This window comes from Phalacrocorax aristotelis, chromosome 11 (assembly GCF_949628215.1).
Source record: "Phalacrocorax aristotelis chromosome 11, bGulAri2.1, whole genome shotgun sequence".
Classification (NCBI taxonomy): domain Eukaryota; kingdom Metazoa; phylum Chordata; class Aves; order Suliformes; family Phalacrocoracidae; genus Phalacrocorax; species Phalacrocorax aristotelis.
Window position 1 is genome coordinate 23,878,857 of NC_134286.1, and position 25,191 is coordinate 23,904,047.

A 25,191-nucleotide genomic window follows, 5' to 3' on the forward strand; every position below is an offset into this window, starting at 1 on the left:
GGTAACAACAGGGTGCCACAACAGCCAGCCTCCCCCCAGACAGTCTCACCCATTCCTCAGCCTTGAGAAACAAATGGCTGTTGAGAAAACCCTCGATGGTTTCACCCTAAGGGTGCGGGGACACACACCCGACACCCCACCTTGCACGACAGAGCCCTGCAGAAAGGGAACAACTACGGAACACCGCCAGCAGCACCCCAACGAGCCCTGAAACACTAGTTCTGCTCTTTTCACTCCACTTCACATTATCCAAGCACTGGCCTCCAACCGAAAGCACCACAAACACCTGCAGCGTGACAGCGACGGGTGTGCAGCACCACAGACATCCAAATCATCTGGCTTTGTAGCTTCTCCCGTTCAGCAGAGACATGGCCAGGGTTACCTTGGCTGAAGCGGTGCGCCCGTCCCTCTCACGCGGCAGGCTCCTCAGGGCCCCTCATCTGCTCTGCCTTCGGACGCTGCCCAAGCTACACCAGGGAGGCGGGTGGGCTTCCACGCTCAAGGGACTCATTCAGAAAAGGATCTTCCAAAACCATGGCTCGCAGTCCTCCAGAAACACTGCACGTGAGGCTGGGCTGCATAACCAAGAGGGAGTTGTTATTCCAGAAGGAATAATTAAAAGCATGATGCAAGATGCACATAAATATTCAAACGCACGTGGTCAATTCTGCACCACTCAGACCTGAATCCAAACCCGCTGGATGAGTTGACGACCAGACGACGGCAACGTCAGCCACCGCCAGCCCTCGCCTGGCCTTGCAGTCAGTCTGGGGGGCCAGTCCGGCTTCATCCTCTCCCAGAACACCCAAAAGACTTGTGATATTACATGGATGAACTCTACTCCTATGTAAGCATGCTATGGGTGAGGTGTTTTTGGGGAGCAGGTTTGCCTTTCTTAACTAGCAACCAGATCCAGCTGGAGACACAGCTGGTGCCACCTTCCACACCAAGGATGGAAGAAGAAAGCGAGGACCCGTGGCAGAGGGAAAGAAATAATATGGGTGTTGGGGAAGGAGGTGGATGAAGGTGGACACAGGGCAAAGGAGCATAAGCAGACAAGCCTGGAGAGCTCAGAGAGCTGCAGCAAGCACCTCAATCAAGGGGAAGATGCCACCACCACCACACAGACATCTCCTTGAAAATGCTATTCCCAAGTAAAAAAGATTTGTGTACATCACCCCGCACTTGAAATCCCCACATCAAATCGAGGCGGCGGCAGGACAAGCCCAGGTGCTGCAGGAGACTCTTCCAGGCATCTCAACAGCAGGAGACCCTCCCCAGGCACAAAGCCACCTGCTGCCACCCCACGCCAGAGCTGCTGCCCCCTGCACCGTGGGGCTTCCCCGACTTTTGGAAGCCTTCTGCTGAACCCCGCCGCCGCTGCCACATGCGACAGGAACGGCTGCCGACCTGACAGCTCGCTCCATGGTTCCTCCCATTAAACCAGTTGTTCGTGAAGAGCAGCTCTTTATCCGGAAAGCAGGTGACTCCGCGTTCTAACTGCCCGCTGTGACACGACAACCGCACAAGCGGCTTTTTGCCTTGTCAAGACATCCAGAGCCGAAAAAATAATGCATCATTACGAGATATTTACTCAATTACCAGCTCCATGGCTTTTTTTTTTTAAAAAAAAAACAAGCCAGATCAAACACAAATCGGAATTTGCTGAAGAACGACCGACGGCAAGTATTTAGATGAACAGAAAATCTTGCCTCGCAGCGCTACCCAGTCCTGAAATGCCATGGGGCTGCCAAGAGCGCAGGGCAGCAGAAAGCAGCAGCACGGCCGTACGGCAAGGGACGCGAGAGAGAAGAAAAGTACATCTGTGTGGCACAGCTTCTCAAGAACCTCCTTCAGAACACGGCAGGAGAAAAAGAGAAATGAGCGTCAGTGATTTTCTACCTTCTGCAGCTTTCTAACAGCTGAAGATCATGACCTACGAGTCCAGAGGGAGACCAAAGGAAACCTGCTGTTGTGTTTTCAAGTGCATGCGGCGTCCAGGGGGGGTTAGGCGGTGCAGGCACAACACACCACTGTTTAAAAAAAAACAAACCACTTTTGGTTGGGTGCGGCTCCCAAACCATTTCAACTTCTGAAGTTACTGGAGAACAACTGTTAGTGACAACGCCACAAAGTCTTGGGCGAACCAAAACCGAAGCCAAACCTCAACGGAATATTTTGGTGCGGCCACGATTACGGCCGCAGACCCTCGCCCATCCCGGTGCAGCGGGCAGGAGGCCGTTTCAGAAGGGCTCAGCCAGGCCCCAGTGCGGGATGGCGACAGGATGCCTTGGCCATTGCACCCCAAAGAATTAAAAGTAATTTTACACAACCGTCATTCAAGTAGTATTAAAAAAAAATTTTTTAAAAAATCCTGTTTTCAAGTTCTTCTGGGCACAAAAGGAGCCAGAGGCGCAGCAGTGTCTGCCAGCCACCCGTCCCCGCTGCCTCCACGGTGCCCGCAGTCCTGCCCCACGGACCCCCCAGCCCACGGCCGCCCCCCCCCGGGCCCGAGCCCACGGCAGAACCACCAACACCTGGAAAACACGCAACGTGCCTTCGACCCACAGCCGCTTTGCCCGGCGGGGCAGCGGAGCGGGTGCCCCCCGGCCCTGCTCCCAGCACCCACGATCACCCGCGGGAGAGGGCAGCCGCCATCACGAGGGGGGCATTTACCCATCCAACAAGCGGCGTCCGGACCTTCTCCCGAGGCCCGGCTGCTCCCGCCTTCGCTCTGGTGCTTCTTGGAGCTGCGGGGAGAGAAAGAGGCGCCTGCTCAGGCCGGAGCAGAGCCAGGAGGGGCCCCCCACATCCCCCCCATCTCCCTCCTGCCCCACGCCGGGACCAACCGCCGCCATCGCAATGCACGGGGCGGGGGGGGGGGGGAGGGGAGGGGTGGCCCTGCGCCCGCCCCACACGTGCTCCACCCCCGCCCAACCCCTGGGAGCTCGGCCCCACCGCTCCCCCGGGCCTGCCCGCCGTACCTCCGCCGCCCCGGGCCCCGCTCCGCCGCCGAGGCCGAGCCCGGCCCCGGCCCGGGCCCCCCCCACCGCCCCCGCGGCACCTGCGCGACCGGCGGCTCCGCCCGCCCTTCCTCTACCGGGCAGGGCTTCTGCGCAAGCGCACTGCCCTGCCCTTGAAGCCTTGCTGGCGCCATCTTGGGTGTGGGCGGGGGGCTCTTAAAGCGGTATGCACCCCGTTCTGCAACGGGGTGCAAAAGGCAGGGAAAGATGGTGCGGAGGGTCCCTGTGTGAGGCCACCGTGAGGCTACAGCGCGAATCTCACCTCCACCCTGCCGCATCCCCGCCTCTGGCCCCCCCACCGCAGACACCGCCCATCACTAACCCCCCCAGGAGACCCTCCCCATCATTGACCCCCCCCCATTGATGACCCTCCCATTGCAGACCCCCTTCACTGATCCCTCTATCACAGAACCCACCATTGCTGATCCCCCAACACTGACACCAGTCGTTGCTGTTTCCCCCCCTTTGCAGACCTCCTTCACTGACCCCCTACCACAGACCCCTCCATCACTGATCACCCATCACTGACTCACCCCATTGCTGACATCCCATCACAGACACCCCCCCCAGCGCTGTCCCCCATCTCCCCCAGCTGGGCTGGCACAGCAGGCCCCGAGGGTCCTGGCAAGATGCTTCTGCCATGACCCCCACTGGGACACCCCCATGGTGAAACCCTTGGGAAAATCCCACCCCGGAGGGCGCGGAGGGCTGGGCCTGACCCAAACACCTCTTGCTTTTCCCCAGGCTCAGCTTATCCAACACCACCCAGCCCTGGGCTGGGACATTGCTGCCAAACCACATCTGGGGGAGGGTATTCACCCTGTCTTAAGAACAAGTGTCCCTCCTTCCCTCGCCCACCTTTTCCCTGGCCACCACAGAGGAATTGGGGGGACACGTAGGAGTTTCTCTCCCCAAATGCCTCCAGCTGAAGAACATATCCTTGCACAAGATGAGACACTTTCCAGCCCCCCAAAGTCTGACTGTGCAGGGAAAATGCTCACCTCTGGACCCCCCATCCCCACTTTCCATGCCACACCAAAGGGGAGACGGCTGGTGCTCGGGGAGGGTCCCCTGGGGCAGAAAATAGGTAAGGGGGAAGAAAGGTGGGTTTAAAACAAGGGATCAGCATCAGGAAACCTACTTTTTACCCCCAGGTCTGCTTCAGGCTTGTGGTGTGGCCACAGAGGACAGCCTCTCTGACGGCACCCCACCCCACCCCGGGCCAGCACCGGAGCCCCCTGAGCCGCGGCAGAGCGGGGGGGCTGCTGGCTCTCCCTGCCCACAGGAAGGGCTCCATCCCTCCTGTCCCCCGAAGGTGACAATTCTGGGGGAGAAAAGGCAGCTCTGAGTGCCCGCCCTGGTACAGGGGAACCCTCCTAAACTCAGCACCCCTTCACTTCACCCCACCAGATGGGCACTTCAGGGCTCTGGGGGCTAAACCTGGCTCCCCCCCACCCCAGACAACCCAGGCTTAGCTGCACCCACTGGTCTCTGCCCGGATGCTCCCCGCAATCCCACCCCACCCTCGTGCCAAAGCGGGGGCACCGTCGGAGCGGAGCACTGAGCTGTGGTGCGAGCCAGGGACGAGGCAGAGCCGTGGTGCCTCAGTTTCCCTTCTCCCTACCCATCTCCATGGGCCAAGCGCTGTGACGGACAGCTCATCGGCAGCAGGTTTTAGGGGGATTTTTCCCCCTCCCCGGAGCATGAGCATCCTCAGCAGCACTAAAGTCCTTGGAGCAGCAGCTGGGGCCATTACAGGTCGTACCCCCAGTAGGAGCCAGCCCCTCCAGTGCAGCCCCACCACCAGAGCCCACCTCCCAGTCCATCACCAGTCCCACCAGTCTGCCTGGGGACAGGCAGTACTGGGAATGCTGGCAGCACTAGGGGGCAGCAATGGTGCAGGCAGGAGCTGCCAGAACAGGCAGAGTCCACCACCAGCCAGGAGCACCTTGCCTGAGCTCCCAGGTCATCCCTTGGCATCCTTGGAGGCGTCTTCTCCTCCTCCCATGGAGACTGGCTCAGCACCTGGATGGTTTCTTCCCTGGGCCTGGTGGACGCGTGGCCGGTCCCTGCTGGGAGGGAACCCCGAAGGGCACGGAGCCGTGCATCACGGTGGGGTGATGCTGCTGGAAGTGGAGAAAGAGCCTGTCTCGTTCCCAGCAGACCGCAGACAGCCCTGCTGGCATGAGAGGACCAGGGCAGGGCAGGATCCAAGCCTCTGGCTCCACCTCGTCCCAGGAGCAGAGGTTCACCTGGCTGGGGGATCTTGGCAAGCTCCCAGCTCCTGCTCGTGATGGAGATGCACAGAAGCTGCACAGATGTGTTCGCTTTCCTGAGGAACGGCTGCTCAGTCACTTCTCGGGTGGCGTGGGAAGCCCTACAGCTCCTCATCGAAAGGCTTCACCCAGCACCCTGGTACCCTCAGACCTCCCGCATCCCACCAGGAGAGGTAGCAAAGAGGGTGAATGTCACGGTGGGGCTGGCAACATGCCCATTTTCGAGACATGGGACAAGAGACACCTTACTTTTACCATAACAGCGACCCTAGAAGATGGCACCAGCATCGTGCCAGGTAAGTGAAGAGCCTCTAGAAGGGGATGACCCTGCCACAAGTCCTGAGGAGGTGAAACCTGGCTTCATGTGATCTCCCCTGTGATCTCGTCGGTCAGCCAGGCTCCCCCAGGGTTTAGTGCCAAGAAACGAGCACCAGCTCCCCTGGCTGCAGCCAGCCCCGCCACATCCTTGTGCATGGTGTGGTGCTCCCACCCCCAGGCGTGCTCTGAGCTGGGGCATGCTCTCAGCCCCCCCACCTCCCTGGGAGCAGTGGCTGCTGGATTTGGCCTGCCACCTTCCCCTGGCCCCGTGCTCAGGGCATCGGGGTTGATGGAGAGGGGCAGGCGGGCAGCAGGTCCCTCCCTGGGGATGGTGAGTGCCCGTCCTCTGCCTGGAGGCCCAGCACACGCAGAAGCAAGGGGGTCTCTCCTGCCCCGCTTGCTGGTTTGGTCCCTTTCTGGTCCCCTTCTCTGAGTTACTGTCCCCAGGACTGGGAAATCCCGTGTGCCTGGCAAAGGAGGTCCCTGCCCTCAGCACGCCCGAGAGCAGCCCCACGGCCAGCTCCCATGGGACTGACAGCCCCACCATTTTCCCATTAAATGAAATAACTTCTCTTTTTTTTTTTCCTGCAAAAATAACCAACATTTATTTCTCATTTGCATAGCATGCAAAAGGCCTGGAAGAACCAGAAATAAACAGGACAGGAAGGTGCAACTTGAAAACCTCAGCAGAAAACAGACTTTCTGCAAAGCAACGGTCTTTGGGAGGGAGGAGCAGGGCTGTGGGGCCGGGGAAGAGAGGGAAGGAGAGGGGTCTGCTCCACTCCACCGCCAACTTGCTCATCCTGACAGCGACAACCGCTGCTGTGGTGACTGGGCTGCTCCATGGCGGGGCTTCAGGAAGAGAAACCTGGACCTGGAGATACTTCAGACACACTCCACGGGCAGAGCTGCCGAGGCCGGGAAGGCAGACCCCATCCCTGATTTCCTGCCCATTGTTTTCTACGCCGCTTGCCCAGGAGCTTCATGAGATGAGATAAAAATTCCCCCTGGATGAATGTGAAAGTCAGATCCATTGAGCAAAGGCAGGGCCAGCCCCAGGGCTGCCTGCCTCGCTCCCAGCTGTGCTGGGAAACCGCTTGGTTCAGGGAAACAGGAAGCCCTGAAATAGCCGAAGCTGGAAACACATGGCTGGGGGGAGCCCCACACCTCGCCTGCACAGCCCCTGGGTTGCCCCTTGGCATCATTTTGTGCTGAGCCCACTGCCCTTTGCCTCTCCTGCCACAGTTTTCCTTGCCTCCCCACCCACCCCATCCCATCCCAGCAGAACCCAGTCCAAAGCACCGGGTGCTCCAGGACCCGTCCCTGCCACGCTCTGGGCCACCCTGGATCCAGCACCCCGCTTGGAGAGCGCACCCAGAGAGAGGTCCCGGCGGTGGGTGCAGCCTTGCACTGCTGCCTGCAGGTGGGATGGCCTCGTCCTGCCGCTAACAGGGAGCTCGGCCCCGTACCCTCCCGGCGTGGGGATAAAACCAGAGGCTGTCCTCAGAAAGGAGGCAGCCTCCTTCTTGTCCAACCTCACACCATGACCACGGAGGGACGGAGCCGCTGACCCCGTGTGCTGACCTGGGGCAGGCAGAAGGACCTAGAGCCGGGTCCGAGCTGACCACGCAGAGGGCGAGCGGGAAGGAGGGGGATGCTCTGGGCCACGAGAGGCTGCCGGGCAGATGCTGCTGCTTCATAACCTGGTATCTGCACGCAGCAGCTACCAGCGATATCAACCCAGCATCGGCCTTCCAAGTACTGACAACCAGCACACAGCTGGGAGCCAACAGGTAGCAAGGAACACACCCCATAAAATGCAAATACCACAGCAAAATGGGAAAAGAGTAGAACTTTAAAGTCTAAACATGCCCTAGAGCTGTAGGACAGGCAGGACACAAAAACTCGTGGGATGCAGCGAGGAAAGGCGTGTGTAGCTGGGCATCATACTAACCAAACCATAAAAAATTACAAGAGGAAAAAAAAGATATTTCCAGTCCAAAGTTCATTGTATGAAAAGACTGCCAGCCTCTGGGTGCAGAAAATCGGGGCTGATTATGTCAGGGAGGGTTATCTGCAGGCTTAGTCCCTGGCTTGAATGCAGGCTTGGAGCCAGAGGCATGGTGACACGACGCTGGACCCTCATGGTATTAGTTTAATGAGTTTAATTATGAGGTTAATGCCAGCTAAGCCAACAGAGAGCCCTGGCCCGGATCAGCTGTGTTCCTCTGTTCCCCCCCCGAGCTCACCCCGACCTGGGCAGGTCTCGGCAATGTCAGACAAAGGGTTTTGGCTGGGATGGAAATCGGGGTCCTGCCCCGTGGCCCAGGCTGGTGGGGACCACAGGAGGGCAGATCCTAACGAAGCGGGGGGAAAGGCTGCAGGAGAAAGTATGGAGAGATGGGATAACCTTTCCCTGCCGTCATCCCGTACCCCAGGCACAAACTGCCACGGAATGAAATACCACTGGCCCAGAGGCACGTGAGGCTCATCCATTCCCGGTCCCCGGGGCCAGCCAGCAGCCAGCCCTTGTCCTAGCAGAGCAGAACAATCCCGGGAAGTGACCCGGGGGGGGCGAGGGGACAGGATGGCGCGCTGGCCGCCACCGCGGCATTGTCTCTTTAGATACCTGAGGGATGAAGTCAGAGCCCAGCCCGGCGGAGGAGCACGGGTCGGGGGGTTGAGCGGGGAACAGCGGCCAAGAGAAAGGGACACAAAATCCCTCTGATCGCAGGCACCCGCCTCAGTGCCTGGGTGAAACCTCAGCGAGGCCCCGGAGAAGCTTGTCTCCTCTCATCCAGGGTCACTCGCACCCCCGGGAGGGGAGGAAGCACCCACTCCATGCTGAGTCAGAAAGAGCAGCTGCACCACCGCTGAGGAAAGCGCCCAGCCCTGCTCTGCAGCCTGGTCTGAAGGCACAAGCCTCCGGGCAACCCTGGACAAACCTGGCCCATCGCCTGCCCTGGTAGCTCTCAAAGACAGCGTGCTGTCTCCATGGACCGCCAGTTCACTCCCGACCTTCCCAGGGACTCCCCCAAGGTGCCCAGAGGTGGGGAGCATCCTTGGGGTTTCCTTTCGTGGTGGAAATCAGGGCGAAGGGTGTAAAGCAAGATCAAGACCGCCAGCGCTGGTTGATAACCTGGGTGGACACAGGTTGGAGCCAGCACCACGCTGTGTGCTGCAGGGATGTGTTTGAGCACTGAAGGGGTTCACACTGGGGCAGTCCTTCAGGCACTGGTTGGAGCAGGGATGCAGCTCACAGGCCTTAGCACAGAAGAGATGAAAGATGGTCCAGGGGAGACTCGCTGCTCCTTGGGGAAGACCCTGCTGAGGGCTGGTGGAGCTGGGGATGCCACGGGGGCTGTACAGGGTGGAAAGGCATGATCAGCATGGCTCTCTGAACATCCTGTGTGTGATGGAGACCCCCCTCCACCCCACTGCCCCTTGCCACTTGGCTAGCTTCATCCTTGCACCATTCTTCTGGGTGGGTAGCCCGAGCCCACCAAGGCTAATGACGCCCCTAACCTCTTGTCTGGCCCATAAGGGCCATGTTGCCCTGTTCCTGTCACTCTCAATCAGGACCTGAGGCTGTTCAGCCTGAACTACAGCTCTCCTTGCAGCCCTGCGCCAACCAGCCTCTCTCCATCTTGCCTTTCCCTCCAGCAGCTGGGCTGGTCACCCTGGGGACTCCCCCAGCACACCCGTGACCCATGACGCCCCAAGCCTGCTATGTCCCCTCTGGATCCTGCTGTGGTTTCACATCCCTCCGTGGCAGCGCAGTCCGCTGCCTCAGCGGTGGAAGCCGTAGGCAAGGAGAGCGGAGAGCTGCTGGGAGCGGTGACACCAGGCTATGTCACCCCTTTCGGTTCTGGGAAAGAAGTTTGTTTCTGGGGAGGTGTTTCAACAGAGAGGCGTAGTCAAAGCCTACGTGTATTTCCCTCTTGCCTAAGCACGGGTCTCCCTTGGAGGAGGCCAAGCCAGCCCATGTTACGCAGCTGGGTGTCTCCTGTCTGTGGTGGCCGAAGGCAAGCGCCGATGTCTCAAGAGCTGAGAGACGTTGGGTTCATTACGGCTGGAGGCAGGCAGGGTCACCGTGCCCGTCCTACCTTGGGCCCCAAGATGGGGATGCTCCCCAGAGCCTGCGTCTGGCTGCACTAAGGTGGTGAAAGGCAGCAGAGGGGAGTGAGTTGGTGTTTGGGGCATCGGGGATCTGTGCCCCCCCCCAAAAAAAACATCTCAGGCTCTGCTCTGGGGTCCTGCCGGTCCTGCATCCCCCCACAGGCATCACCAGGGCTGTTCTTGGGCAGGGGTTCGGGTGATGGAGACTTTGCTCTTCCCAGGTCCTGCACTGACACCCGGTTTGCCCCCTCCCGTGGGCAGGACATGGGTCTGGCGCAGCCATGGCTGGCAGCTCCCTGGGGAGAGGAGGGGGCCGAGGACGGCACCCCCAGGCTGACCCACAGGCAGGGCAGGGAGGGAAGGGCTCCAGAGCCGAGCTGCTACGCACGGCTGGGGGCTGTTTCACATAAACCCATGAGGAGGAGGACCGGCTGCCGAGGACCCAGAGCCAGCGCCACGGTCAGGTCCCGCAGAGCCGGTGCTCCTTCCCGCTCCCCCCAGGATGGGTCGGCCACGGGCTCTGCCCTCACTGCTGCCAGCCCACCAGCACCCTCAAACCAGCATGGGACAGCTGGGGTCTGGGTGGGTGAGGAGTGATGAGCAGGGCTTTTGAAGGGGAAACGTGACCTACAACGAGAGTTATGCCTGCCCCCGCACAGCTCTCTAGCTCCAGCTAAAAAGCATGCTGGAAAATAAACTTTTGAGTCAGGACCTAGAAGGGCCCCACTTCTTTCTTTCCTGTAAATGTGGAAAGACCCCCCCAGAACGCAAGAGGGCTTGTTGGGACAAAAGAGGCAGCAGCAGAGAGCATCCCCAGGGTTAGGTTATCTCCCAAAATAGTTACAGCCTCTTGCGTCACCATGGCCAGTCTGTCTGGGCAGCCAGGGACGCCCCTCCCCGAGAAGGTTGTGGCTCATCTCTGAAACGCCGCATGGCACAGACGTCCCCAGGCGCACGTGGCCCTGGGCAGCACCACGCGAGTGTCCTCCTGGCTGCTGGAGGAGGAAGCCCCAGCTGGAGCGGGCGGAGCTCAGCACGCCGGAGAGGACCAGGGAGCCGTGGTTACGTGGGGATGAAGGAGAACTTTTGGTGGGACTACTGAGGTCCTGGTGTGAAGCTTCCTGCAATTAGACATCGAGCTGCTCTTGCTACCGGGTTCTAAGCTCAGCAAGATCAACAGCTCTTTGCCATGGTATTTTGGTGGAGAGAAACCTCACTGTACATGCCTTTCTCAGGGCTGACCCGGTCAGCTGGGTGCGATGAAGGAAAATCAACCTATAATTTCTTTATGGGAAATACTGGTGACTCTTTTTACCTGATAGAGGCTGGGGACATCCCTCCAGGTGGGAGCAACTTCACGGAGGAACATCAGACCTGGGTAGGCTGGGGGACTGTGTCCAGCTCCATCAGCCTCCGTGAACAGACCGAAGATCTGACAGCTGCATGCTCGTCCTGCCTCCCCACGAGCCTTGAGGGACACCTCCATCCAGCAAAAGACGCCCCATCCCTTCTTCCTGTGGAGGAAGAAATGGGGAGGCTGAAGACCCTATGAAAAGGGCGTATGGGACCTACTGCTAGAGCAGTGCCGGCTCTGCACCACGGTCTCCGGCAAGGCTAGGTTTGCAGCTGGGCTTGAAGGAAAAGGTGCAGGCAGGAGGCCCGTGCAGTTGCCTCGACTCCGGTTAGCCACTTCCCGTCCCACGGCGGCCCTGCGTGCGCTGCTCTCGCTTCTAAGAACACAGGCAAGCAGGCAGCAGGCAGCACACTGCCGGCGGTGCACGCACGGCCGGGAGCAGTGCCAGCCTTGCAGGTGGCCCCGTGCAGGCATCGCCTGCCTGCCCCGGCCTGGCTCGTGCTGCGTTTCTTCTCCACTGACCGTGGTGGGATGGGGGGGGCCGCAGCCCGCTTTCCCTGCCCTCTGCTGCCTGCGCCCCAACCAGCCTGGACCAGCAGCTCCCAGCTGCTGCTGGGGGCTCCAGCTCCCCCCGGGCAATGCGGCTCAGGGGCTGACTGTCCCCAGCTCCTCCAGCACCCTCAGCTCCCGCTGCCTTCGGAGGGTGGGTCCAAAGCACGCTCCAGACTCTTTGCAGAGCCCTACACGAAGTCCAGCCTGGCCTTGCTGCTCCTAGGGCTCCTTGGCCCTGGTCCAGCCTCCTCCGAGCTGCTGTGGGAAGAGGGGCCCAGGGGAGGAACTGACGTGCTGCAGGACGTGCTTGTTCGCGCTGATTATTTTTGCAGCACCTCCACTGCACGTGCACACAAGGGCCATCCGACCCTCCCTCCCCACCAACCGCCCTCCCAGCTCTTGGGTTTTCAGCCGCCCCGGGAGTGTGGCCAGGAGGCTGTGGACCCTCCAGGCTGCACAACAGCCCTTGGATGACTGACCCCCCCATGGGCCGGTGGATGCCATAGCCCCCCTCTCAGGGTCACCCTGCCACCCAGGCGTGTCCCCAACCCCTGCCCGGGGTCCCCAGGAAAAATAATCCCCTACCCTGTCCCAGCAGAGAACCTGCCGGAGCCCCTGTGCCCAAAGGGGTCTGCTTGCAGCGACATGCACGAGTCCGTCCCGGCGGCTTAGGCTGAGCATCACCATTGCTGCTGCTGCGGGTGCAGGCTGGGCAGGACGCGCTGGCATTGGGTCCCGTGTCACCCCGTCACCCACACGTAGCACCGGCACTGTGGGGTGCGCGGTGCCAGTGCCACCGTCCTCAGAGCACCAACCCAAGCAGATGCTGGCAGCTGTATTGCTGGGTGCAGGGGGTCCCAGGAGCCCTGGAGAGGATCCTGTGTGACATGGGACAGCTCAGCCTCGTGGTGCGGGCAGCACCCAGGTAACCTGCCTGATCCAAGGGGCTGGAGGAAACCTGGGGTGAAACCCAAACCCTTCTCCTGGCAACCCCCACGACAAACAACCCCTCTGGAACCTCACCAAGTCTGTTATTTTGCTGCAGAGGTTGTGTCAGCTGCAGCAGATTTGGTACTTGAGAGTATTTAGCTCTGCAGCTGCTTAGCAATGTTTGCAGATGCCACACCAGTGCAGGCCGGCAGTGCCCAGGGAAGGCAATGGCATGGGATTCCCCAGCCCAGCACCGAGCATCGCCATGATCCAGCCAGAAACCACGCTGCTGGGCGGGCCGAGGGTGCTCTGCTAAAAATCCCCTTCCCACACAGGCTGATACAGAGCTTGTGATGCCCAGAGGCAGAAAGAGACCGTGGGCGGAATAAACATCAGTCAGAGCTAGACTGCAAGGGTGAAACGCCTGTGTGCAATGACTCAGAGGGGAAAAAAAATGTCCTGAGCGACACTGGGGTTGCTGCCTTCACCAGCGTGGTGTGCGCAGCAGGAGCCGTCCCCGCAGCTCCTGCTGCCCCGGCCCCATTGATGTGGGCTGAGTCTCCCCACAGAGCAGGGTGCTCCAGCCCCCATGGCGCAGCCGAGCATCACGGGCGCATCTCCGAGCATCATCTCCGCCCCCACCGCACTCCTCTCACCCCCGTCTTCTGGCTGCCCTTGACGTGGCTGTGGGGGGTGTGTGTGTCTGTCTGGGAGACAGATCAATGGCCACGTCATGCAGCGTGGGGAGAGTGAATGTGGAAAGTGCTCCTCCCACGCGTGACCTGCCCTGCACAGGGCTCTGCTGGGGCTGCTCGGGAGCCCCCCCCACTCCCGCCCTCCCTCCCCAGCACTTGGGTTTGCAGGATTACCGCGTGTTCAGCAGACTTCTGGGACAGCGCTAAGCCCCGGGCTAGCAGATTAGATGACCAATATCCTCCTGATCGGCACCCCATGAACCAAGGGGTGAGGGAAGAAGCTAAAACCAGCTTGTTTCCTACTCAGACAGTTGCAACACAGCCGCACGTGGCTCTGCTCCACGTGGACATCACAGGGAAGGAAGGGCAGCGCTGCCAGCCCAGAGACGAGCAGGGCCCCACGTTCCTCCTCTCCCCGGAGCATCCCCTGGCCATCACCCTGCTCGCAGGGCAGCTTCTGGGAGGGGAAACGTGGGGGTGGGCTGAGCATCCCTTACAACCGCCAGATCTCACTCCAAGCTCAGCTGTGCCCAGGTTGACCTCACACCTGAGCCGTTCCCACATCCACAGGACCTTCTGCCTGCCCCCCTTCCGAGCCACTCACCCTGCAGGGACACGCAGGGACCCAGCAAGGCAGGGGGTCTCCCTACACCACACAAGGCAGGGGGCTGCAAACCCACATCCCCTGGGGACTTGCTCCCGGGGTTGGTGCAAGGGGCAATAACCAAATAAGCATCACCAGGGCAGGGCCGTTGGCAAGCGGGACCCTCGGAGCAGCATCTGCGGGCAGCATCACCCAATGACACCCACACCGGCCTTCCCGAGCACATTGGGCACAAACCCACAGCTGCAAATGCGGCTCCGCATCACATGGTCATGCTCACCTCTTGTTTCTTTAGGTCAAGCGAAAAATAGTCCCTGTAATGTACCTTTAGGGTAAAGTAAAAGGCTTTTCAAAAGAGAGCATCAACAGGAACACAGCAGGTCCCTCAGCACCCCAGGAACAGGTCCCAGGGCCTCCCACTGGAGCAAGAGGAGGGGGCTCATCTTTCCCAGCAGATGGAGGTGGACAGGGACAGGCTCTGCCCTCCTCTCCCACCCCATCCAAGAGCCAGAGCCCATGCAATGGGGTGTCCAAGCTGCTCCCATGGCCATTTACCCACCCTGCAGCTCCTGATGAGCCCCCCCAGCTCCAAGCCCTCCTCTCCCCCCTCCCCAACAGCGTCAGGGCCACCAGGCAGGCTGGATCTAGCCCGCTTGGAGCAGCCAGGCTCCCGAGGCTGCTCCACAGAGGCCCAAGCTCAGGCACTGGGGTTTGTCCAGGCCAGGCAGGGCATTTCCCCAGGGGGTTTACAAGGCAGCGGGAGGCTTTGAATCCTGGGAACACGTTGCAGGGGGCTTCACTAATGCCCCCCACAAGGAGAGCTGGCTCCCTCCCTCTGTCCATCCATCCCTGCTGCCAGGGTCAGAGCTCAGAGCACAGCAGCCACCCCATGCTCTGCCCAGGGGGTCCCACACCCCACTTCAGGCAGGCAAATGGTGCTTCATTTGCATCTGAGTCCTCTCCCCACCATCCCTCCGCTGCCCCACCGGCTGGCAGCCCCCAGGGCTGGGGCACAGCACAGGCACGCCTGCTCCCACCCCCATAGGCAGCTGCAGAGAGGAACCCATGGAGAAAGGCTGGACACACACACAGAGAAGCACTTCAAATCCCATTCATAAAAATACATCTCATCTGTACAGCATATAACATCCTTTTTACAGTATTTACAGCAGCAGCCGGGGCAGAGGCACTTGGGGAACAGGCAAGGGCCTTATTTGAGGCGACCCGCGCAAAGCGAAGGGCCAGCAGTGGCTGTCACCGCCTGCGACAGATGCTAGTGCGGGAACAGGCTTTCCTGACCCAGGAGGGGACACCAAGGTCTCCCTGACGTACTGCAAGCTGATCTTCCCTAAAGCCACCTGGAGTTTCTCCTCGGGCTTCAACAGTGTCCTAGTCCCCGCCAAACCCACCAGCCGCAAGAGCTGCCAGCCCCCCTGGCAGGGCAAAGCCTGGTGCCCCCGGGTCCCGCCTCATGCTGGCGGAGTCCTGCCCTGCCCGGGGGAGCAGCGCAAGGCGCAGCCACCATCGCAGCCCAGCTGCCCGACCCGTTGCTGGGTCGGTCCCCGCTGGCGGCAGGCGCTGCCCTTCCCCGGCGCGGAGCAGCGTGGCACGGGGGAGCCGTCGCCCACGCAGGCGGCGGGGGGCAGGGGTATGGGAGCAGAGGGCGCGTTGCGGAGGCACGGGGCTCAGCTGCTGTGGGTCCTCCTCTCCAAACTCGCCACCAAAACCACCTCTCACATCTCTGCAAGACAATCAAGGGTGGGGGAAGAAAAAGAAAAAAAAAAAAAAAGAAGACCGGTGAGACCACTGTTGCGGGGAGAAGGGCTGCACGGTGCACTGGAGCCCCCCAGGCACCACCGGCAGCAGGGTTAGAGCAGAAATCTGCTGGGGGGACTCCGGTCTCCTTCCTGCTTCGCTGCCTCCCAGCGTGGCTCAGAGCCAGCAGAAGCAGCGCTTCCACCAGCTGTCTTGTTTTAGATACTGAGAAGGGAAAAGAAGGGAACAGATACTGAGAACTGCAACTTATGCAGCCTGGCTGGGGGAATTTTTCTTTTTTTTTTAAAAAAAAGAAAATCAGGCTCTCTGCCTCCAGCCTGTCACCCAGGGACCCCTTTGGAGAGGAAGTGTGGCCTCTGCCTCAGTTTCCCCATCAAGGAACCATCCAACCTCAGTGGACTGCGGAGCTGCCTGGCCAAAGCTGCCAGAGATGCCCAACACAGCATCACCACCTTCCCCAGGGATACCTGCAGCCAAGCCCTTTACCAGGAAAACACCTGCAGGAGGAGACCACAACCCGTCCGTGCTCCCCGAGGGCTGGGATTCCCCTCGCTGCCACCGCACAGACACTCTGAAGCGGTTCCCGCTCACTCTGAGACCTGCCCACGGCTTTGCTCAGCACCAGCACGCCCCGAGGGGCACTTCCAGGGGTACGTGTTCGGTGGTACTGACCAAGTCTGAACCCTTACTTTCCTCCCTCCAAATGGGATATTTCCCCAGGGCTGATTTTTTTTTCCAGGCTGGGGTATACCACAAGGGAAAATACTCTTCTCCTGCTCATCCCCCCCCCCCTACCCCGACCCCATAGCAAAGAAAAGCCTCTGAGCAGAGGTCGGAAGGAGGCTGTAGGCAGAGAGCCACGAGATCTGTCCATCTTCCTGAAATGTCAATAGCTCTGTAGTTTGTGCTGTTTGGCCACTGTTTTTGCAGGCCTTTGTTGTCAGGACCAATCTGGCCTTCACACCCCCAAGCCCCTCCAGCAGGGCAGTGCTGCCACCTCCACCCCACCAGCTGGCAGAAACTGAGGCACCAGGGAGGGAAGACCCTCAGCAGTGGAATTTCTGCTCCAGCTGAAAAAGCTTGAAAGGGGATGGGAAGTGACATCCTGATAAGCCCCCCTTTGCCCTCAAAAGACAGAAGGTTTCCACCCGTGCAGCCAAAATCAGTCTCTAGGGCCCCTGCAGTGGGAGCCCCAGCTAGGAGGGGTGCTAGGCCAGGCTCTGCTGAGCCAGAGGCAGTGGGGAAGCCCCAGCCCAGGTGTCCTACTGCACTGGATGCAGCCTGGGGCTCGGAAAGCACAGGGATCAGAGCTGCGTACGTACCCTCCAACACTTTATCCAGATCCGCAATGAACTCCTCCAGCTCCTGTGTGTCTCCAAGCTTTGCTAGTGGAGAGAAACACACTGTCAGGCCTCTCCCATTCCCCTGCCCCAGCTCTAATTTGGGAGAAGGAAGATCCCTACCCCTTGCTTCCAACCACAATTGCTCTGGCTGCCTGCTGCTTCTGCACCAGCCAGGCACTGCCTGGCAGCGGTGGGAGGGGGTTATGGGGGGGCTGCATGTCCTAATGGGGGCCGATCACTGCACAGCTCAGAATAACCCCAGCCAAACATCCCCGAGCGCAGCGTCTCCGTGGGTCGGTGCATGTCTATGGGATTACAGCCCACGCCTGCACCCAGCTGCTGAAGGCATCAAAACAGCAGCGCTGAAGCTTTCTGGCTCTGGAGTCCCACACTCGCATGGGGCTTCAGGGCAGCTCTAGCATCACCCATCCCCAGGTGCCCTCCAGGGTGCTCCCCCCTGTGCACACACAGGTCAGGGCTGGCCGTTCCCAGGCTGAGGAGCAAGGGGTTTCACCAAGGAGGCTGCTTGAGGAAGGAAAACCCCAGGACTAACTCTGACCTGCAGACACACAGTATTTCCACCTCCCACAGCGCCTCTGCCCCTCACACCCCACACCGCCTCGTCTCAGGCCCAGGCTCTGGGGTAGGATGGTGCCCGCAGGTGTCGCGCAGATCAGCATCCCATAACGCAGCCAGTGGTGCTTCAGGCTCAACACGGGGGAAAGCGGACGGGCAGGGCACAAGTTCGGTCTGGAAGGGCTCAGCTGAGGCCAGAGCTGGACTGGAGCCATACGTGGTGGGAAGGAAGGGTGCTCGCCTTCCCCGTGCTGCCTCCTCCCTGCGCAATCCTGCGCTTCCCAGGTCAGGAACAGAGCCCCTCTCTGTGACCCTCCCAAACAGGCCTCTGGCTCTGTCTAGCCTTGACTAGGAACATGCCAGTCCAGCTTCATGCCTCGTCCAGGATCCAGCTGGGACCCCAGGGCTCATTCCCACCTCCAAATCCTGCAGGGCCCCATTGGCACACACCCCCTCACCCCACACCTCAGGGCGGGTGAAGACCCCTCGCTGCTGAGCCAAGCCAAGCACACAGAAGGCAACCCTGGCATCAGCCCTTCGGGCACATGCTTCAGCCTCACCTTTGGAGGGATAAGCATTGGCAGGGGTGTTGAGGTCCTCCTCGCTGGAGTTGAGGCTGCTTCCCGGGGACGTGCTGGCACCTGCAAGTGCAAAGCATCAGTCGCTGTCTACGGCCACAGGCACCTAATAAACAAGCTGCAGGACCAGGGACCAAACTCATGCGTGGCTGTATCGGGTTTGCGTGGCAAGGGTTTGGTAGCCGGGGGCTACAGGGGTGGCTTCTGTGAGAGGCTGCCAGAAGCTCCCCCACGTCTGATGGAGTCAACGACAGCCGGCTCCGAGATGGACCCACCGCTGGCCAAGGCCAAGCCCATCAGCGACGGTGACAGCACCTCTAGGATAATAAGAAGGGGGGGAAAAAAAAATCCCCTGTGCAACTGCAGCTGGAGAGAGGAGTGAGGACATGCGAGAGAAGAGCCCTGCAGACACCAAGGGCAGGGAAGGAGGGGGAGAAGGTGCTCCAGGCACCCGAGTGGAGATTCCCCTGCAGCCCCTGGTGAAGGCCATGGTGAGGCAGGCTGTGCCCCTGCAGCCCATGGAGGATAGGGGTGGAGCAGAGATCCACCTGCAGCCCGTGGGGACCCCACAGAGCAGACGGATGCCCCCAAAGGAGGCTGTGAGCCCGTGGGAAGCCTGTGCTGGAGCAGGCTCCTTCCCAGGAGAGAGGAGCCCACGCTGGGGCAGGGTCCTGGCAGGACCTGTGACCCCGTGGGGGACCCACACTGGCGCAGTCTGTTCCCGAAGGGCTGCAGTCGGGGAAGGGACCCACGGTGGAGCAGTTCGTGGAGGCCTGTCTCCCGTGGGAGGGACCCCACACTGGAGCAGGGGAAGGGTGTGAGGAGCCCTCCCCTGAGGAGGAAGGAGCAGCAGAGACGGCGTGTGATGAGCTGACCACAACCCCCACTCCACATCCCCCTGCACTGCTCGGGGGGAGGAGGAAGAGAAAATCAGGAGAGAAGTTAAGCCTTGGGAGAAGGGAAGGGTGGGGGAAGGTATTTTAAGATTTAGTTTTTATTTCTTTTTATCCTACTCTGATTTGATTGGTAATAAATTAATTTCCCCAAGCTGAGGCTGGTTTGCCCATGATGGTAACTGGTGAGTGATCTCTCCCTGTCCTTAACTCAACCCACCAGCCTTTCATTACATTTTCTCCCCCTGCCCAGCTGAGGAGGGGGTGATGGAGCGGCTGGGTGGCACCTGGCATCCAGCCATGGTCAATCCACCACAGTGGCACGGGGTCCCTGGCCCACGCTCACTCTTGGGCAGCCCCTCTGCAAGGAACACTTGGGAAAAAGAAAGTGAGCTTCTCTGCCCCGCCAAACAGCACCAGAGGTTGCCGGGCCCGGCCACGGGGACTCCTCGGGGTCATTACAGGGAAGTGGCTCCCCCTGAGCTCCAGGTTATCTCAAGCCATGTGCAGTCCCACAGCAGCCGGCCCAGCAGAAGGAGCCCCGGCAGATGTTGGCAGGCCCTGGGCCAGGATCCAGCGGTCATCACCCCACGCTACTCATCCAGCGCACGGGAGATGAGTCAGACAGGCAACTCAGAGGTGGGGTCAGCCAGAAGCTCCGTGGCTTACCATGGAGCAACCCTAGAGCCCCCAAAGCAACTCCATCGCGACGGACACCAACCTCCCCCAGGACTCGTCATTCCCCAGCCCCGGACTCACTCTCCAGCTCATCAATGCCACTGTCGTACACGCTGTGTCCCACTCTCCTCTTCAGCTCCTCCAGGTGCTGCTCGTACTGACTCGCAGGGCCTCTGTCAAAGTCCTCCATCACCTCATCAAACTCCCGCAGCAGGTCACTGAGCTCATCAGCCATGGCTGGGGACAAGAAGCCAGCGGCGGGATGGCTTTGGGGTACGCGCCAGGCAGGCGGCCGCAGCAGGAGCCCCTCGGGAGCAGCACCGGGGACGGGGCAGACCCAGGCTCTGTTGCTCCGCGCAGCAAGCTCAGGGCTGCCGCTGCCCCCCGCTCCCCGCCCCGCAGAGCTCGGGGCACACCCGGCTCCTCGGAGAGCTCGGCCGCCCTTCCAGCTCATCCCGCAGCTGAGCGGGGGCCCAGCCCGGTAAGAGCCGGTCCTAAGCAGGCAAGGGTCTTGCTGCCGGACCCCTCAGGGCAGGGTTCGGCAGGGCTGAACCGGAGCCCCGGCCTACGTGGAGCCTGGGGGGCTCCGGGGGAAGGGGCGGGGGGTGGGGGGCACGGCGGGCACTCACCGGTGGGCTCCGGTCCGGGCGGCAGCAGCGGCGGGTCCCGCCGGGCGCGGCGGTTTTAGCCCCAGGGACCGCCCCGCGGTGGCCGGGGCGTGGCGGGGGCGTGGCGGGGGCGTGGCCGGGGCGTGGCGGGGGCGTGGCCGTAACGCCCTGGGGCTCCGCCCCGCCGGACTCGCGGGACCGCGCCGCTCCCGTGGCGGTCCCCCCCTGCCCCCCCCCGGTCGTGCCCGGGCCAGGGTCGCCCTGAAGGCCCGGGGGCCGGGGCTGGGGCCGGGGTCCCCCCTCTCCCCCTCGGGGCTCGCCTCGTCTCCACGCGATGACGGTCCTGGGTGACGGCCGGGCCCGGGGACAGAGGGACGTTTGTCCTGCGGAGCCGGGTGGCCGCAGCCCTCGCACACAACAGCAGCCCGGGGGGATCTCCCCCCCGCGCACCCCTGCCTCCTCCTCGCCGCTGGTCCCTTCTGCGCAGCGGGAGGTTGGTCCCGGCGAGCTTTTCCCAAGGCTGGGGATGTTCTCGAGATCTTCGGGTCCACCCCGGGTGCCCTGTTTCCCTCCCTGCATCCCTGTCCGTCCACCAGAACCTGAAGTCCTGTGGGATGAGTTTTCCACTTTCTTTCAACCAAGCTCTGCCTCGGAGCTCACCCCTCCTTCATCCTTCCCACCGACAAAAGCCACCCTGCAGCGTCTGAGAAGGGGCTTTGCTGTAGGTTTTCTTCCTCCTGCGTTCCTCCTTCTGCCACGACCTTAAAAACTGACCTACGACAGGGCAAACGGACGCAGTCACCCATCACAAGGATGCTGCTACTCCTCTGTGCTTACGAGTTGCATCTCTGCTTCCCTGCCGCCAAGGAAAAGCTGCCCGGTCTCCTGGTGGCATCAACCCGGCAGCCGTCGGGTGGTGAGAAGGAGGCAACGGAGGCAGATGCTCCCTCGCTCCCGTCTGCTGGTTTGGAAAAGGCGGGTACAGGCTGTGCTTGCTTTTTATAGCGGCTACATGCCTCTAACTGCCTAAAATATCTTCAGACCATCTCAGTATATTTTTTTTCAGTATTAAAGATAACTGTATCGAAAATCTTGGGTATTTTAAGGCTGCACTCAACTGTAAGGACCAGTATCTAAATGAGGGAGCTGGTTTGTCCTCCGGGTTTAGGACGGTCTCTGGGGTGTCTCAGTAGGCAGTTTCGATCCACGCTGCCGTGGCGGATTCAGAAGCCCGCCACGAGCTCTGCCTGCCTCTTGCCAGCCCTGAATGAGGCCAAGCGAGCATCCTCCGGCGGGCGAGCAGGTCACAGCGGAGCCTCTGGAGAGCACAAGGGCACTCGCCTGTTTTCTAGCTGTGCTGGCCTGGGGTTTTCCTCAGCTCTTACTCCTTCCACACCCAACCACCAGCGAATGCCGACACCTCGGTGGCTCCAGCAGCGAGGCGATACGGGCAAGCTTCTCTCCTCCGGCTTTCCTAGTGAGTTTTCAAGTCGAGCGGTCGGTGTCTGGGCAGCACTACAACACGCTCCCGCGACCGACAGCTGCAGCACGCATCGCCGCTCAGCCCCGCGCTGAGTAATTCCAGCGCCAACAGCGAGCGAGTGAAGAGGTCCTCAGCCCTTAAAAGCCATCTCGCAGCTTGTGACGGGAACAGATACTGGAACGTCAACCAGAACCCTTTGCCTGGCGACCGTGGGCTGTGCTGGGAGCCCTTTGATCTCTCCAGCAGAGCAGAGAAAGGCATTCACCACCCCTTGCCGTTGTGGATGGGGACAGTATTCCCTCGCAGCGTTTTGATTTCATAGAAGAGAATTATAGAATCATTTAGGTTGGAAAAGACCCTCAAGATCGTTGAGTCCAACAGTAAACCTAATGGTTTATCTGCCAGGGGAGTGTGACCCCTTCCCTCTCTGGATTTAACCCCTCAGGCAGCTCCTCTGGTCTCAAAATCACAAATAAAGCAATGATTTGCTTAAAACTGGGGGAACTTGGTTTGAGTCATTTATGTTCTTTCAGTTTACCATGGAAACTTGAGTTCATAAAGTGTTACATGGTGCCATTCGCTATGTTCACGCGCGTGTGGATCCTGATCAGCAGTACGAGGGAGACGTGGGTTAAAAAAAAGAAGAAAAAGGATCCTGCTTTCTTTGCTCTTAGCTATAAAATCACTCACTTGCTCATGGATCTGAGTAACTGATCCTACCGCTGCAAGATACTCCCTGTTGTACCCTTCTTAAGGTACGTTCAGGTCTAAGCTCAATTCTAGCTGTAATAACCCCTCCAGGGCTGAGTGGCCCAAGACATTTTTGGTTGTGTTGGTGCTGAGAACCAGCCAGCAACAACCCCAACAGCAACCCACCCCCGTGCTGGCGCTGCGGGTCTCAAAACATCAAGACAGAAAGTTTCAGATTGTTTCAAAAGGTGAAATCACAGAGGCGTGCAGATCCAGCCAGGGGAGGAGGGGAAAAGCGCCCAGTGATAACTAAACCTGAAGCATCAGAAAAGCTAACCAGCTTTTTCAGAGCTGGTCCAGAGCGATGCTAATGCTCCGTGAATGACAGTGCTTTGCAACCGATTTGTAAAGCAGGGCTTATTTTGTGAGGCTGAAATAAACCAAGTCATCAGCAAATACTTGTGCACGCCAGGCAGTGACGGCCGGTGCGCTTTTGAGGGAGAAAAAGTTCTGTGTAATGCGCAGAGGAGGCAATTGCTGGGCAGAAAGCAGTGACGGCCGGTGCTGGGCTGCCCTCCAGAGGAGTTTTTAGCAATATCCCATTGGCAGCGACAGCCGGTACCGTGCAGTTTTCAAGTCTTGCGATGTGGTGGTAGAAAAACCTCACAGTGATTTTGATATTCTCTGCAGTAAGCGGAGGAAGACGGCTTCCTTCCCAGCGAGCCCCCGGTGCCCTCTTCTGCCCGCCCTTACGGCGCTGGGAAAGTAAACTTCAAAGAGATTTCTCTTGCAAAGCAAAGCAAACGGCTGCCTGGCATTTCAGCATCCCTGTCCCGTTCAGATTATCATAAGCTGGATGGTGATCCTGTCCTGTAGTGGGGTTTCTGAAACCGGCTCTGCAGTGCCTTGCACTGCTTCCCATCGCCCAGTGGGAGCGGTGTAAAATACAGGGTGTAAAATCTGAGGGCAGCCAAAGCGATGCTGGTGGCATCAATCTACGTCGCAGCCACCCTCCGAGTGACTTGCTGAGGTGACGGGGCATGAGGAAATGTTCGCTCTGCGTGGGTTCTTCTTTTTTGATACTGAAAAATGTGATCAAAAGCATATGATGGAGGCTGCGTGGACTGCTCACCATTGACCTCAGTGCCAGATCCGTGGCTCTGGGTAATAACGACAAGTCAAAGCTACACCTAGAAGCGGTGGCATCAGGTTGAGCTCTGGCCACGACAAGGCATGAAGCACCTTGCTGGTTCTGTGCTCTGCTCGAGGCCTTAATGTCAGCCTTGAGGCTTCTGGCTTCCCCCTTCATGAGCAGCCCAACGGCTGCAGCTGCTGAAACGTTTGGGCAGCGAAGGGCCTGTGATGTTCTCACGATGAAGTAAAGGTGAGGGAAGGTCTGTGCCCTCTCCACCCGATGTCCGTGGCTGCCAGCCTTGCCACCACCGCCGCCAGGCAGCGGGCGCCGCGTCGCCTCCAGCGCTGCCAGCAGCGGCGCGCCGTCCTGCTCGGCGCTCCCGCCTCGCGCACTACAGCTTTCCAGACTTCCATCGCTGCGACTGCACAACTGTGCCTTTCCCGTCCCTCTTCCGTTAGAACATGTCCCTGTTTGGTTTCCAAGGAATCCAACGTACAACACGCATGCAGGGACGCTCCCCCCGGGATGGCCCATCGCCCACTGCACCGAGAGAGCTTTATCTGCCCGTTCCCCGTGCTCCGAGGACCCCGGCACTTCATATTCCCCCACAGTGACAAAGAAGCTGATCTGCAGTCCGGGTTTCAGGTTGCCAAAATTATTTGAGTGCCCTTTTGTCAAACTGAAGATATAAAGATGACCTGCTTTTTCTTGGATTCAAAGCTCTTGGTGAATATTTGTAACAACTCCCCCCAACCTGAGGGTCTGCCCCCTTCCCAGTGCTCCCCCTCAGCAGGGACACAGAGAGATCCACCATCAAGTCATGGCCAAATAGTTACTGGAACACCTTATCCTCATCAGTGACTTACTGTTAACGGCCTCAAGCTGTTACGACTAACAGGAGATAACTAGTCACCACGTGGGAGCAGTGAGTCCAACGGCAGCTGTTGACTGAGGAGCGGAGGGTCACGCTGACATGCCAGAGGCTTCTAGGAAGAAATTTGGAAGGTCCCCCAGAGGCCCTGCTCTCGCAGCAGGTACAGTCCTGTAGTCTGTCGCACAGAGCAGCCGCTGCTTCCTCGGATATGGTGTTGGTTACACCGTATGCTCGAGTGTGCTGGTGACTTGAGAAGCCTTCAGCAGTCTCACGGTGTCCGGAGTTTATCCGCTCCTGCAGACTCAACAGCGCTGCTCGTCTCTGGAGCTTATCAGCTCTTGGGAGGCTTTCACCAGCTATCTCTCAGCACACACACCTCTCTTGAGCCAGCTGCTCTCCGGGAACTACTTCACCCGTCCCAGCAGTACCCATCCGCAGGGAAGGCACCTTTACAAAATAAGAGCTCAGCGCTGAGCGGGCGCCGCACCGTGAGACAGGTACCACCCCGGGACAGATGCATCGGGGGGTATGGTGCAACCCCTCGTCCCCTCTCAGGCTAGGGGCGCAGAAAGCCCGTTCGTTAGCGATCCTCTTGACGCTGCAAGGCGTAGCGTCTGTTACGCAGTGAGGCGCACGAGCCGAGCCACGGGCTCCCCGCTTGCAAACAGAGCAAGACACCAGCATTG

At 60.0% G+C, this 25,191-nt stretch overlaps 2 protein-coding genes across 6 annotated transcripts in view; both read right to left on the minus strand.

The window, feature by feature from the left end:
* The window catches only part of LOC142063055 (H(+)/Cl(-) exchange transporter 5), a 43,035-nt gene extending 39,931 nt beyond the window's left edge, over nt 1-3,104 (minus strand). Inside the window, exons 1-4 of one of the 5 annotated variants that reach the window (XM_075106387.1) lie at nt 2,985-3,104; nt 2,677-2,750; nt 1,903-2,033; nt 383-575 (exon numbers count right to left, since the gene is read on the minus strand). Coding sequence is in view for 2 of the 5 variants with exons in the window: in XM_075106385.1 (XP_074962486.1) it covers nt 2,677-2,680 (4 nt within the window). In the remaining 3 variants the exon portion in view is untranslated. The remainder of the gene's footprint in view (nt 1-382; nt 576-1,902; nt 2,034-2,676; nt 2,751-2,984) is intronic. The other 4 variants (XM_075106389.1, XM_075106388.1, XM_075106385.1 and 1 more) reach the window with 4 other exon arrangements.
* An 11,862-nt stretch (nt 3,105-14,966) lies between these two features.
* On the minus strand, nt 14,967-20,477 carry LOC142063056 (regulator of cell cycle RGCC-like). The gene is made up of 5 exons (XM_075106393.1): nt 20,345-20,477; nt 19,797-19,952; nt 18,127-18,207; nt 16,970-17,032; nt 14,967-15,612 (listed from the first exon to the last, which is right to left on the minus strand). Exons 2-5 carry the CDS (start codon nt 19,948-19,950, stop codon nt 15,605-15,607), a joined length of 306 nt encoding a protein of 101 aa, XP_074962494.1. The 5' UTR covers nt 19,951-19,952; nt 20,345-20,477; the 3' UTR covers nt 14,967-15,604.
* Nucleotides 20,478-25,191: the final 4,714 nt, after the last annotated feature.